Source organism: Ruditapes philippinarum, unplaced genomic scaffold (assembly GCF_026571515.1).
Source record: "Ruditapes philippinarum isolate M1 unplaced genomic scaffold, ASM2657151v2 ctg27_1_1_1_1, whole genome shotgun sequence".
Taxonomy (NCBI): Eukaryota; Metazoa; Mollusca; class Bivalvia; order Venerida; family Veneridae; genus Ruditapes; species Ruditapes philippinarum.
In genome coordinates, this window is record NW_026864520.1 from 233,811 (window position 1) to 249,549 (window position 15,739).

The 15,739-nt window shown below is 31.8% G+C and overlaps 2 protein-coding genes across 2 annotated transcripts; both read right to left on the reverse strand.

Annotated features, from left to right (window-relative positions):
- Positions 1–4,433: 4,433 nt before the first annotated feature.
- On the reverse strand, positions 4,434–8,212 carry LOC132725910 (uncharacterized). The gene is made up of 4 exons (XM_060711107.1): positions 7,937–8,212; positions 7,310–7,441; positions 5,158–5,245; positions 4,434–4,844 (listed from the first exon to the last, which is right to left on the reverse strand). Exons 1-4 carry the CDS (start codon positions 8,210–8,212, stop codon positions 4,459–4,461), a joined length of 882 nt encoding a protein of 293 aa, XP_060567090.1. The 3' UTR covers positions 4,434–4,458.
- On the reverse strand, positions 7,937–15,699 carry LOC132725909 (uncharacterized). The gene is made up of 6 exons (XM_060711106.1): positions 15,369–15,699; positions 14,744–14,851; positions 14,007–14,088; positions 13,695–13,760; positions 12,868–12,989; positions 7,937–12,088 (listed from the first exon to the last, which is right to left on the reverse strand). The coding sequence occupies exons 1-6, from the start codon at positions 15,636–15,638 to the stop codon at positions 11,831–11,833; spliced, it is 906 nt and encodes a 301-aa protein (XP_060567089.1). The 5' UTR covers positions 15,639–15,699; the 3' UTR covers positions 7,937–11,830.
- Between the last annotated feature and the right edge of the window lie 40 nt (positions 15,700–15,739).

Genomic DNA, 15,739 nt, shown 5'->3' on the forward strand with positions numbered 1-15,739 from the left:
CGTTTTAATTAGAACAAAATAGTTATTAATCTTGTGTATATAGACATTTGAAGTTTTGTCAGCCAACAGTAAAGAGCCTTGTCAGACTACATAGATGTGCAGACTGGTCTGTCCACTTACTGATGGCAAAGGTCAGTGACTTTCTCCATATGCTTAGTACTTCTCTTGCAATTGTCAACATTCTTTTCAAAAAAGTTAAAGTAAGCACTAATGAAGTCACAATTGCAAGTTGGTGTTTCTAACTCTAATAAACAAGCAAAGTAAAATGTTGGTTGGTTATTCGCTGCAGTTTTTTATTATAATTACTTTTTTAATTTTTGTTATATACGTTAATATTTGAAGATAACCAATAGATATACTTAGTATTCACATCACATGGCCAATTGGATCAACTGCTCATCTTCCCACTCGTTTCAAATATAGTTAGATAGATGTTATGCCATAGCATCAACATTGCCAAATTCCAATGACCCAAATGTTAAAAGTCCTATATTGATCAAGACGACTAACATTTGCTACAAGGTTTAGACAGTTTAACTGTAACAAAACATACACTTTATACAATTGATAAATACGAGCCCGTACACAACCTCAAACAAGATAATATAAATAATTGAAAACAAAATAGACACTTTATTATACACGTATAGAAGTATTTATGTAACCGGTACATTTGTTAAAAGTATGAGATCACTGTAATATAATGCAAAGTATAGCAAACATTGTCAATAAATGGCATATTTACAATATTTACAATACATTTATATCAAAACCAATGTCGAAATGTGCTTTGTGCCAATACTCTCTCCTTTTTATGTGAACATAGTGTATAAAAACTTTATTAAAACCACACGCATACACAAACGTCAATTCCTAGTCACCGCAATAAAATGGCTCCAAAGAATGTATTGTTTGTTGAGAAATTTAAGTTCAAACTGTGTCAAACAACTCAATTGTCAGATAATCTCCCTTGTCTAAGAAATAAAGAGCTGTAATTGAGCATGTGCTGTTAACATTTTTGTCAATGTTACGTAATCCCCTGACGCATGCGTACTCCTGTATTACTCGATCATTGCTCTTCTTCCGGTGTACAACTTTCATTTGCTGAAATTCTTTGGAATCGTAGAATGATACTTATAATGTATACACATTACATTGTAATCTTTTATCATGATAGCAAATATAAACCTTCTTAATACATGGACTATTAGATGCGCAATGACATACAAATCCCTTATATTGTATAGACATGTATGGCCGGCCTCGAGGCAACCTTCCTACACTGTATACACATGCATGGCTGAGAAATAGAACATTTCCTACAATGTATAGTCATGTATGGCTTTTCTTATATTGTATAATGAGACCAATTCTCTTATTGTATTGACATGTATGGCTGCCCCTTTATTGGATATAAACGTATGGCTGACATTGAAATAAATTTCGTACATTGTATAAAGATGTTTGGCTGACATGGCCTCTGAGACAAATTCCCTAATACAAACTATATCCTTTTATATTTCTGTAATAATCAGAATGTTTCTACTTATATTTCAGTAAGGTATGTGTCGAGCTACGTTAACAAAAAAACAAACAAACAAAAAACTCCCCCAAAACAACAGTGAATTTTAAGCGTCACGGATGACAATCTGTCAATTATATATCGGATAGTGTACAGTTATCGTCTAATAGATTATTTATTAATACTGAAATAAGATACCATTGACAAACTGACACGACGTGCATTTTAGTTACATAGTTACATTTTTTTCTGACATTTAGATATTTCACATTAATGTACCGGCTAGAAACAATGTTACTAGATCTTACACTATTCATTTATTCTAGGCATAACACAGGTGACCAGATATTAAAAACTAGATGTTCAAAACGAAGAAAAATTATCGTTTTTTTTATAATTTTGGCATACGGTATAAGTTATTTTGTAAAACTTCATTTATATTTAATTCATGCTTATGCTTGCCTGGGCATAAACAAGATATGTTCCTTTCTTCTTAGTTACAAACTTTCCATCTTTAATCCCCTTGAAAGGAGAATTCTTTTTCTGCAAAGATGGTGACTCCTCAAATACATTGAGGCTCTCGCTAAAAACGATAATAAAGAAATGTACATGATTTGCAAAGCTGTCTCTCCAGAAGCTGGAAAAACTACAGGTCAGGTTTAATTTAGTTTGCCCATGAGACTTTTACCTTTTTACTAATGATGTCAATACTTTTGAGGAATGTGTTTTTTTTTCTTGTTTTTTTTGGATAATAATTGTCCGTTAACTAATAACATTTTTATTGTTTTGTGTTTTTGACATTTTAGATACTGTTACTTTTTTAATACATCAAATCCCTCGTGACATACGTTTTAAATGTTTTCTTTCAAACATTGTACACAGAACAACCATTTCTTGGCAGATGACTCACAACTCTATCTATCCTTCAAACCAGTGACTAATATTTCAATTAAAGAGAATATAAACCGTATTAAAGATGGCTTGAAGATATTGTAAGTTGGATGAATGCTAACATGCTGAAGCTAAACGGCGACAAAACAGAGTTGATCATCTTCTCATCTGAACATAACGCACAACGTATTTCAGATGTTACAGTAACAGTCGACGGTTCGAAAATTTGCCAATCATCAAGTGTGCGCAATCTTGGTGTATTTCTTGACTCGAACATGAGGATGGAACAACATGTAAATAATGTCTGTAGGAACTGTTATGCACAATTAAGTCAAATCGGTCACATCAGACCCTATCTTACTGTTAAAGCAACCAAATCTCTAGTAAATTCACTTGTTACCTCTAGGTTAGACTACTGTAATGCACTGTTATATAGAGTCTCTAAGCAGTCAAAGACCAAGTTACAACATGTTCAAAATACAGCAGCTAGAATTGTGACCAAAACACTCAAATATGACCACATAACACCTATCTTACGTGAACTTCACTGGCTTCCGGTAGAGAATCGGGTCGAATATGAAATTTTGACTTATACATATAAATCCCTCATCGATCAATCACCAGCCTATATAAAAGACATGATAGACGTGTACATCCCAGTCGGGAATCTGAGGTCCCAGAATAACTCAATGACATTAGTTGTGCCTAAATCTCGGACAGTACGATATGGTGACAGGTGCTTCCAGACAGCCGCAGCGAAATTATGGAACGCGTTACCACCTGACATTAGAGACTGTAATACCTTGCCAAGTTTTAAGAGAGCTCTCAAAACACATTATTTCATAAAGTTCTATGGACGCTAGGTTCATAAATCAACATACATGTACTACTTTTGCTATATTATCATTGTAAATTTTAATTGAGCCTTGATTTTAAACTAAATGTGTCTGTATTTCTTACCATCCTTTACTGGTTTTAGATTATCATTATTGTTTAATAGGTTTACTTAATTAATATTGTACATTATGTCTTATATATATATATGATTATGTTTTATCGGATTTATGTAAAGCACTCTTGAACATTTATTATTTATGAAAAGAGTGCTATAGAAATGTGGTATATAATAATAATAATTATAATAATAATAATTTTATTATGTCAATTTAATGTCTACGGACATGCAACACTACAGACAAAAGGAAAATCGTTAAGATTTTCCTGCAATTCCGATTGTTTAAAAGTCTCTCCTTGTTAAGTGCATGATATCATAAGCGATACATCACAAAATGTCAGAAACATTGGCTTAATTTTCAACACTACATCTATGCTCTCGAGAGACGACAACTTAAGAAGAATAGTAAAGTACAGGCAATGTTTTATAGCTGTCACAAAGCAAATCACATCAATATGTTTGAGAGAAGACATTTAAAAAAATATAGGTCTCTTTCATTTTCTATTTAGTATTGTGTGGTTGCTTTAAAAGGCCACTCGTTCATATTCTAATTGCTTATACTAGTAGTTTATCACTAGGGTTCATTTATTCTATTGTTGATAATTTAACACTGTACAATTAAAACCTCTGCCTTTGACGACGTTCACGAGATTGAACTATCATTATTTAAATCAGAACCATGAATCCTGCCTAAAACAATTTAAGGGTGTATATTGCAATTACCATTTCAGCAAATGAACAGAATCAAACCGATCAAACTACTTTCACAACTATCGAATCTTCAGGTAACGAAGAAAACTTTTTAAACATCTTGGTTTTTCATAGTCTATTAATATGTGTCTCTTTGAACAATGAGTAAAATGAGAAGTTTGTAGTTCAGAATACAACTTGTAAAAATATAATTAATAAACGCTTTCACGTGTAATGAAAACTTCCATTTTAAAAGTCATTGGTTAAATAATGAATGAATACGTTATGTATTATACATTTTACAAATAGTTCACAGTGTTCTACTGTATGTGTAACAGTAAAATCAACCTCACTGTAAATTAATGTAACTCACTTATATTCTCAGACGCTATATTTCGTGCTATCTCAAGTACACTGCACCGAAGAATGTAGCATTCCCTCCTAAATTGAGGTGCACGCCCGCGTAATGGTTATTCACTGTGAGATAATCATTAACCTCCAAGAAAAACAGAGCCGTCATAGCGCACGTGTTGTGCAAGCGTATGTCTGCATTAGCGACACCTGCAATGCAAAGATGTTCTTGTATAATGATATCAGCACCCTTTATACTTCTTCTTTTCTGTGCAATGTTCATACCTGCCTGAAATCTGCAGTCTTCAAATAAAATCTGTGCGTACACTAGGTATAACCCTTTCTTTTTAGCGATAAATCGGCCATCTATAGCATTAAAGGGATTGGATTTTGCTGTAATGAATGATGCTAGCTTGAAAACATCAAGGGTTTGCTCTGGAAAAGAAAATAAAACATTTAATTTTATTATAGGTTCCACAGTTCCATCCGTTTTATCTATAGATCATTGCAAATATTTCAAAAGGAACGCAAAGATGTCCTGATTCAAATTGTTATTTTTTAAGTGTTCAAGTTACAAAGAGATACTTATTTGTTACTATTTTGATTGTCGTATAAAAGACAGCAATAATGAATAAGCAGCAAGTTTATCTGCAGTACAAAACTACATGACATTGTCCTTAAGGTCACTTGTGAGTGAAGGATCAAGATTTTCATTTTAATATCAAGATAATAACGAAACGTTTCCTACTCATTTCAGTCGATCTCTGTCCTGTATGTGGACAATTATCCCTTCCACTTGCTAGTCCTTCTCTTAAAACATAGTGTGCCGCTGGGGTCTGTAAAGTATATCATAATTTTGATAAAAACATATCAATTTGATGTATTTATATTATTTATTTGGTTGGTTTAACGAGGCACCAACACTGTCTTATGGCGACTGTGTTCCGCTTTCCTGGTGAACAAAGGCGTCAAATCCCCCTGTGTACATTATTTTGAGGACAAAAACGGGCACCTGACAAGAACCACAGACCTAGATAGTTTTCTCACATAAAAAGATCCGTAGACACTGGCGCGACTTGAACGTACATCAATGAGAGGCAAGTGGTCAGAATGCAACGATCTTAACCACCCGACCAAGACGCCCCTATATCTGTTCAATTCAGTTCAGTCATCGATTAAGTTATTAAAACAGATTGATTAACACTGCATAAGATATTGAGCTTTGTTTTTCATTAGTCAATGGCTAAATCAATGCTGTCTTCCTAAGATAATAATGCATAAACAAATATTTGTATCTTTCGGTTTCTTTGTATCTTCTCGTCAGGATTAGAGCCAATAATCAAACTACTTCATTATAAGGGAAATAGATAAGTATCATCATATCATAATTAATCAGACTGGTGATAAACTATTTATGAACTTTTGTGACCAAAGAAAGGCTAATCACAAAAAATGAAAATTTAGAAAGATGTTCTTATTAATTCGAAAGAGAAACCTTATGTAAACTACAAGAACTAACAATCTTAACACAAAAAAAATCAAATGAAAGTGTCATTTCATAAGATCTAGTGCAGGATAGATTGGCTGTGGTGACCAATTATTTCTTCAATTTAGTAAATTTTTGTGATACAAGTAAAATTATACCTTTCTATACAAAAGAATGATGTGTCTGTAATACATAAAATGAGAAATATTCTAAAGACGAAAGAATATTATTTCAAGCATGCAAGAGGTAAAATGACGGCATAACTTTTCTTGAAAATGATACGGATAAGTCGGATATTCCTTAGGTAAGTACATGTACAAAGCTGTCTTATTCACGTGAAGGCCATATTACTTTTAACGAAATAACAGATGTTCGTATTTTAAAACTAATATGTATATAAACAATGATAAATGTCTTGGATCTGATGGTTGGCTGGAATAAATATGTCATTATATAGATCGATATAAGCTATACTACAATAATTCAATAATTGCATTTCAAAAAATAATACACATTAACAGTTTTTAAGGAATCGGTGACTTATTTTGTGACATTTAAAAACTTACAAAGATTTGAGCGTTCAAAATCCCTGTAAAAACTCACTTACTGGAAAAAGCTAGGAAATCTTGGTCTATCTAATTGCACTAATTTGACTAGAAACTATATTTTATAACATATATTTAAGTAAACATTATGACAACTTTTAATTTCATTATTGTTTTAACTTTATGTTTATATTAGTATATTAAGTATATATGAGCACCACATTGGAAATAAACCCGAGGTTATTGCACATTACTCTATACATGCATTTTCTTTTAAGTTGCATGTTCCAATATGCGTATTTAATATGTAGTCAAACGTAAATAAGATGAAGCATTTAATTTAGTCTTGATTTAGTTGTTACATTTGTGTTTTTGAATATTTTTTACTTCCTATGATAAGTTATTTGTGACAAACTACCAAAGTACCTTAAAACGAATTTATTTATTTGCTTTCATCATAATATGTGTAAGTTTGCAAAATAAACTAATGCTTATTAACCGAAAGTTTACTTGTTACTAAAAGAGGAAGGGAAAGTTCTTTATATTTTGATAATCAATATGTATATATGTGAATGGCAAGGTTAAATGATCTAATTTGTACAATGATCACATTTTTTTACTCATTGTGTAAATTTAAAGCAAATCTGGCAACATGCTGCTTTGTTTCTGTATGAAAGTGTAAATATTGTTGTTTTGTTTTTGTAAATTAATGATGTTACTGTACTTTTTTGCACTATCCCTGTCATGATATATATGCTAATTGCAATTATATACAGTATACAGGGGATGTTTTTGATTTGTACAAGTTTTATGGACGAGGATATAAAATATATACAAGAATTAAAAATAAATATTTTCATCAGTTATACTTTTTGTTTTTTCTTCTTGTTGCCACCTTTCCCTTTCGTTCTTTTCTTCTTTTTCTTTTCCGTCTCACTTCTTCTTCTCCTTAACTGACTTATATGTGTGAAAGCATTTGCAATGGTATGCGTATTTGTTTTCTGAAATATAAGTTTTAATCTAAACTAATATACTGCATGTTTGACTACAAATACTATGTACTACAAACTATAACAAACCGAATCCTACTTTCTCTTTCGATGACAGATAACAAATGTGTTTTTGTGCAAATTTAAATCACACAAGAGTTAGTAACTTAATACCCGACGTTATAATTCTGTATTGATAGCAATAGTTTAAACCGTTTGAGTGATCTTAATATTTCATTATTTAGTAAACCCATCAGCTATATTCGGCAGATTAAATCGGTGGCGGAGAGAGGGCGTGGACAGTAGTATGTATTATAACAATTATGTCTATGAATAAACTCAATCAAACCGAAACTGTTCCATTTTATTAAATCGTATAGAACAATCTTTAAGATTGCAATTATCAATATCATTTAATTCAGTGTATAAATATATACAGATATGATACAGATATAAAATGTTCAATGCATTGCGTTGCAATAAGTTATAAGAGTTATTTGGTCTTACTTGTGAAATAGATCCCTGAGCTGCCACAACTTCATGAAACCCGTTCTTCCCATGTAACGAAACCTCACTTTCAATTGAATCCTTGCCATGCTTTACTGTTTTGTTAATCGAAACAAGTAAACATGTGCAATAAACACAACATGTTACACCAATTAAAACTGTGACCAAACAAACTGTACATGTATACATAAACCAGGTATAGCACGTGCATTGTGCAGGTTTATCAGTATCCTCACTGTCCGTCTGTCCACAATGTGCACACTTCATACCTCCCATTTCATTATGGCAATAGATAATCGAAACCAAATTCCAAGAACATGTATTAAATTAAATATTTAGAATCGATTATGCTAAAACATGTCTACGTGACCCAAATTCAAGTACGTAAACTGTATTGAATTGACTACCTCTTTGGTGTAAATATTATATTTCTTTTACATATATTCAATCATATACCACTACATTGATATTCTTTGACTTTACTTAAATCCTTCCTTCAACATTTAAAGAGGTCAACTCAATGTAAAATTATTTTTGGCGTCCGCGCCGAAGCGCGGCGCCTTTTATGTAATGAAATCAGATTTTGTGAAAGGGCGACAGCAACTTCTCGAGCCTTTTATAGTTGTTCATAATAAAAGCCGATCGTTCCGATCGGTATGAGGGTGCTTGATTATTAATTAGTCGCGATATGTACAATGAATAGCGAACTGGAGAATTTCGCATTGCAAACATTTTCAACTGAAATCACCTTTTCCGTCAATAAATCGCGCTCTTCGGGGTATTTTTATTTATCATTTTGTAGCACACAGTGGGTTATTATGGTATGTTATTCCGAAAGCTGTAAATAGAATGATGAGTTGATGACCTAAATATTCCGAAAATCTATTTATAGACGGATGTACTCCTATCGGTAATTCCCGGTCTCTCCAGGTCTATTTTGACCGGGGGCGAATAGTACCACACGTTTATTGTCCGGTCTCTCCCGGTTTTGGAGTAGATGTTTGATATCGTTACAGAACAAAACAAATATTTTACAGATAAATAAGCTTTTTTTTTCAAAATGAATGTTAGTTTGGTTACAATAATTAATAAACACAGATCAACTCTCAAATTTATTGATTATTATTATACATAAACATACAATTCGAAAAAAAAAACGAAAACAACACAAATCGCATGTTTTATTTTATCTATATGAGATCAAAACAATAAATATGTACAATAATTGAGAAAAATGTACATTTTTATGGCATTAATATGACACTATCAACTTTGAAACATTTTATTTCATTTGTTATTCGTGTTTAGTAAAGATGCCGAGGAATTATTACAAATCAAGTACAAAAAAGTTACAAATCAGATTTTATGAATAATTCAATTGATTGATAATTTAAAAAATGATAAAGAAAAATACAAATGTACATGTATATGGTTTAAGAATAAACAATATTATATATTGAAAGATTAACCATAGTTTACTGACTTTTTCCAGTTAAGTTTTGACTTAATTATAATCGTCGGTCAATATGACGATTGAATTCTTAAAACAGTAGTAAACGTAAAAACTCAGTATTAAAATAGCGCATAAAACAAAAAAAGAAAACAATATTCATAAAATCTGTATTTTTTATTAAAATGAATATTACAATTATTGTATAATAAACAATTATGCTCAACATGATCAACATGGCAATATAACAAATGTCATATTGTTACTAAGTGTGAACAGATACCTTAAGAGGGGGTCTTCGCTCATAGCGATAAAATAATAAGGGACAATTACACAAGTGTGGTGCTGATCATGCGTTACACATATGGATTATAAATGATTGTATACATGTATGTCTGTTGCTATTAATAACCACGATCATAAAGAAATAACAAGTAATATTCTAATTTCTAGCATGCCAATCAAAGTTATAAGTAATGAACAATGTCTTTCGTCCGTTCATTCATAAGTGATATACAATTCTGGTAAAAACCAATGAACCATTGAAAAGTTTATAAGAATATCTTGTCATCATATATCTACTAGTTCATCTGCACTTGCTGTATTTCTTGCTTGGACGCCCTTTGATGCTTCTTTGCATCAATGCTTTTCTTGTGTACAATTGTTATGATACAATTTGACGATAAAGATTAAGATATTTATAGAATGTAGTGTCTATGTATCATTGTTATATTACAAAGTTAATGTAGCGTGTTTCTATGCGAATCGTTATGTAAATATGTTTCGGGTATTTTACGTTTCATATGCTTAGAAATCATCAAATTAAAAGCCGAAATTGTTCAAGAAATCTCGCCCCAACTCTGCTGTATTTCTTAAATGGACTTGTACCGTTTTTATTAGAACAAAATAGTTATTAATTTTGTGTATATAGACTTTTGAAGTTTTGTCAAGCAACAGTAAAGAGCCTTGTTAGACTGCATGGATGTGCAGACTGGTCTGTCCACTTACTGATGGCAAAGGTCAGTCACTTTCTCCATATGGTTGAGTACTGTGTAAATCTTAATACTCTTGCACTTGTCAGTAATCTTTTCAAAAACGTTAAATTTAGCACTAATGAAGTCACAATTGCATGATGGTGTTTTAAACCCTAATACATACATTAAACAAGCAAAGTAAAATGCTGTTTGGTTATTCGCTTTAGTCTTTTTATTTATTTATCTTTTCTTCATTTTTATTATATACGTTAATATTTAACGATGACCAATAGATATTTTCATTCACAAGACCAATTGGATCAATTTGTCATCTTCACGCTCGTTTGAAAGATAGTTAGAGAGACGTTATGCTAATAGCATCAACATTGTCAAATTCCAATGACCTAAATTTTAAAAGTCCTAATACAGTATCATCATATTGATCAAGAAGAAGAATAAAAACGACAACAATTCTCTACAAGTTTAACCCATTACTTCATGAGCATTTTGTGAAAAATGGCTGTTTTCATTGAAAAGTCTCCCGTTACAAGTTCAATTTGCTATAATACTATAAAAACTGCTTCAACACTAATCAAACTTGGCACAAATGTTGACTGTACCATTGCCCTTGCAACAACATGCTCAGGCTTAAATTTTCTGTTACCATGGCAACGAGGGGACATCTCAAAATTGCCAAAAATCACTATTTTGCGTTGATTTTTTCCATCAAAATTGATTTCAAAGTGCTGCAACTTCTCAATGGATTGAGATAGAGTCAAATGGTTTTCAGCGTTGGTTACACGTTACCTTATGATCAATCTGGGGTCATTTACAGCCTCTCACAAGTCCAAAATTTTCTTGGCGATGAGGGGGACTCCGCCCCCCTTCAAACCCCCCAAACAGAAGGGGGCACAGCCCCCTTCTGGCAACCCCCTGATGTATCTTTTGGTTTGGGGGCCGCGCCGAAAAAGAGGTCACTTTTTTAACAACATTTCTCAAACAAAAACAAGTGTTTGGGGCCTAAATAAGGCATTTTTTCATCATTTGAGACAACAAAAAGGGGGGGTGAAAAAGGCGTTAAAAGGCGTGTATATGAAGTAATGGGTTAAACGGTTTAACTGTAACAAAACATACACTCTATTTAATTGATAAATATACAGCCTAAAACAAGATAATGATATAAATAATTGAAGTATAGAAGTATTTATGTAACCGGTACATTTGTTAAAGGTTTGAGATCAAAAGAATAGCAAATATTGTCAGCGAAAAAATGCCCAACAATATCATAATAAATGGCATAGTTACAATATACAATATCATAATAAATGGCATAGTTACAATATTTACATTACACGTAAATTAAAACCAATGTCGAAATGTGCTTTGTGACAATACTGCCTCCCTTAATGTGAACAGAGTGCTCAAGAACTTTATTAAAACCACACACATACATACACGCAAATTCTCATTTCATCGCAATAAAATGGCTCCAAAGAATGTATTGTCTGTTGAGAAATTTAAGTTCAAATCTGTGTCAAACAACTCTATTGTCAGATAATCTCCCTTGTCTAGGAAATAAAGAGCTGTTATTGAGCACGTGTTGTTAACATTTTTGTCAATGTTACGTAATCCCCTGACGCATGCGTACTCCTGTATAACTTGATCATTGCTCTTCTTCCGGTGTACAACTTTCATTTGCTGAAATTCTTTGGAATCGTAGAATGATACCTATAATGCATACACATATTTATTTACACATATAATTCATGATAGCAAACAAAACCCTTCTTAATACATGGACTATTAGATGTATAATGACATACAAATTCCTTATATTTATTGACGTGTATGGCTGACCTCGAGGCAACCTTTTGTATGGTTGACAAATAGACACAATTCATACAGTGTACAGTCATGTATGGTTTTTCTTATATTGTATAGGGAGACAATTTTTTTTTGTATAGACATGTTTGGCTTATTGTATAGAAACGTTAGGTTGACATCGAGATAAATTTCTTATATTTTATTAATATGTTTGGCTGACAAAGACTGTGAGACAAATTTCCTTATACAAACTTCATTCTTCTATCTTCATGTTTGAATGATAATGTTTCTACTTACATCTTATATAAGAAACTCGACCAACACGGCAGTGAATTTTAAGCGATACATATGACAATCAGTAAATTATATATCTGATAGTGTACAGTAATCGGCTAATTGCTTAATACTGAAATAAGATAACATTGACGAACTTACACGACGTGCATTTTAGTTACATTATTCTGACATTAGGATTATTTCATATTAATGTGTACCGGCTAGAAACGATGTTACTAGATCTTACACTATTATTTCATTCTTGGCATGACACGGGTGGTCAGAGATTTAAACTATGGCCCAACATACTAGATGTTAAAAACTGAGAAAATATGTCGTGTTTTTAATTTTGGCATATGGTATAAGTTGTAAAATTCCATTTATATATAATTCATGATTATGCTTACCTGGGCATAAACAAGATATGTTCCTTTCTTCTTTGTTACAAATTTTCCATCTTTAATCCCCTTGAAAGGCGAATTCTTTTTCTGCAAAGATGGTGATTCCTCAAAAACATGGAGTGTCTTCGCTAAAATCGATAATCAAGAATCTACAAGTTTTGCAAAGCTGTTCTCTGCAGAAGCTTTTATAATAACACTTCAGGTACGATTTGATTAGTTTGTCCACGAGACGTTAACCTTTTTACTAATGATGTCATTGCTCTCGAGGGATTTGGCTTTTTCTAAATTTTATAATGATTGTCCGTTAAATAATAACATTTTAAGGGTTTTTGACATGTTAGATACTATATAATTTATTCTTTACTTTTTAATACATCAAATCCTTCGTGACACATGTTTTAAATGTTTTCTTTCAAACCTTGTTCACAGAACAAAATGATGCAATGCAATCTTATTTCAACAATTATAACAAATACAATATCTTTGTTTTGCGCATAACATATACATGTAAATTATTCTTATTTGAATATGCATATGACTGCGTGACTAAGTCTGAGTTAGGTCTTACTTAGTTTCAGAGTACATAGTGCCATCGCAATACATGCATTAAATTATGATGGCTAGCTATGTGCTTAGATCAAACAAAATGTATTTTAACACAACTAGGGACAACATACCATCATACCAAGGTTAAGGACACATATAAGCTGTATAAAATATAGAACATTGTTAACATTATCAAATAGAAGGTATTATCAGTTGATTATTGTCACATATTTCCTTTTTCTATATTTTAGATACTGCTTTTTTCAAACATGAAATGGTATACGTACTGTCAGATTTGAAGTCGCCTGTCTTGCACAACTTCCCGTTCCATTGACTAATATGCTTGCATGTAGCTGTATGTGGAATAAAGTTATGGTTGTTCACATTTGTATTATAAGCATCGTAAAATTATGATAATGTTTATCGCCATAAGTACGGCCTAAATTGTGTTGGTGCGCCGTAAAACTAAACAAAAATAAGAGCCATTGGTTATTCAGTATTTCAATGTCATTATATTAATACAACGTATCAGATCATGTAATTATGGTGTGTCAGTATCTGTGTATTTTCTTAATGATTGTATATTAGTGAAAACTTACAAATCATCCTTGAATGTGTATAATTCTTGATGTTGGTTAGAAACTCGTTCTTGGTTCTTTGTTCGTAATGCCCGGCCAATAACTATTGTAAAATAATACATTATATAATAACAAATTACATGTACGAGTATATGCAAAGATGTATAAATACATGTATAAAATATAGTTAATATGAGTTACTTAAAGTTTTACCGTTTGGTAGCTGTAGCAAGTTGCCCATACGTTATCGGTTTATTGTAATATATTTTTGTAAAATATAAATCTGATTTCAAATATTCTCAGCGTTCAAGATTCATAATTGGTTAGATCGGTGCAAGTGGGTCTACGAATATTGCAGCTCCTTTATCTTTTATGAATCAAGCCGTGTATGTGAATATTACTTAACTTAATTTTTAGTGCTCTCTTTTCGACAGAGATAACATGAAAGCAATAGGCTTATTTCTAAGTTTTATTATTAAATTTTAATACGCAGTTGTCAAAAACATAAAAGTTATGTGCAATCAGTTTATCTATCATTATCACGGTTAGTGGTATAATTGTATGCATACAGGTGTTCTAAAATTAAAGTATTGAGACACTATTTGCAAAATATAACCTGATTGTATGTTTACGTATCATATTGTTGGAAGGACATCAAGAAAACGTAATATACCGGTAGTGTAGTAGTAGTATTTTGTGAAGATAACAAACTGAATTATACTAGGCCATGAAATGTTCAGTAAGAAATGTAGGGATACCTTTGGACATTTACACTTTTTCTTTCGTTCACTTGTTGCCCGTTTTAATCTTACTGTCAACTTGTTATTCGCATGTCGAAGAATTGGTGACATCATTTGATTGCTGACCTATAAATAAAGCATGTTTTGTATGTTGTTATGCAGTATTTTGATAACATGTTCTTATGTAATTCGACAGTGTTTTTTTTTGTCAAATAATGGTAAGGACAGCTAATACAATATACGGAGGCATTGCTCGTGATATAATGCTGTTTTCCACGATATTGCATCTATATTTTGACCCCAATATATGTTAAACGAACAATTTACAAATAAAATATAATCATCTGCAAAGAGTATATGCGTCAGCACATGTTAGGTATTGTCATATTGTTTATCAATATAGATTATTTCTTATTTGTCGGTTAGAGATAACGTTTGCGTAATATACAAAAAATGTAAATTAAAATATATAACTATATTGACAACATTATTCTCGTATGCCAATTTTCTTGTCAAGTTTGAAAGTAATTTATAATGCCACAAATTAATTGATTTAATCTGTTCAGTGACTTAAAACTTATAAAGTTCTACAATCAAATTACCTTGCAGCGGTTTAATATCTGAATAAATAAAGCAAACAAACCTGTTTTTTATTTTCCATTTTCGAAATATAGATATCCTGTAGATAAGTTTTTACACTTTTGTTGCTTTTGCCATTGTAATTGACATTCTTGCAAGGTTCTTTTAACGCCTCAATTCTGAGCAGAATCATTGTGCAATAAATGCAACATGTGACGAGAACAATGCACACGAGCAAACATATCCCGCATATGCGCCGGAACCACTTAATACATGTACACTCAGCACATGCATCAAAATCATGCGCAGGATTCCGAGAATATTTGCAATACATCAGTGATAGCGTTACGGCGGGGATAATTGCGATACATTAACCGCTACGAAAATCAATTGCATGTAGATATATAAAGTGATATCAGGTAGTTTGATTGAAGT

Coding starts and splice junctions, on each gene's coding strand:
- LOC132725910 (XM_060711107.1), bottom strand. CDS start 8,212: ATGGGAGGTATGAAGTGTGCACATTGTGGACAGACGGACAGTGAGGAT. Junction 7,442..7,936: donor CTCAGGGATCTATTTCACAA/GTAAGACCAAAT, acceptor CTTATATTTCAG/AAAACAAATACGCATACCAT. Junction 4,845..5,157: donor ACAGAGATCGACTGAAATGA/GTAGGAAACGTT, acceptor TTTCTTTTCCAG/AGCAAACCCTTGATGTTTTC.
- LOC132725909 (XM_060711106.1), bottom strand. CDS start 15,638: ATGTATTGCAAATATTCTCGGAATCCTGCGCATGATTTTGATGCATGT. Junction 14,852..15,368: donor AAATGGAAAATAAAAAACAG/GTTTGTTTGCTT, acceptor CTTTATTTATAG/GTCAGCAATCAAATGATGTC. Junction 13,761..14,006: donor TACACATTCAAGGATGATTT/GTAAGTTTTCAC, acceptor TTCCACATACAG/CTACATGCAAGCATATTAGT.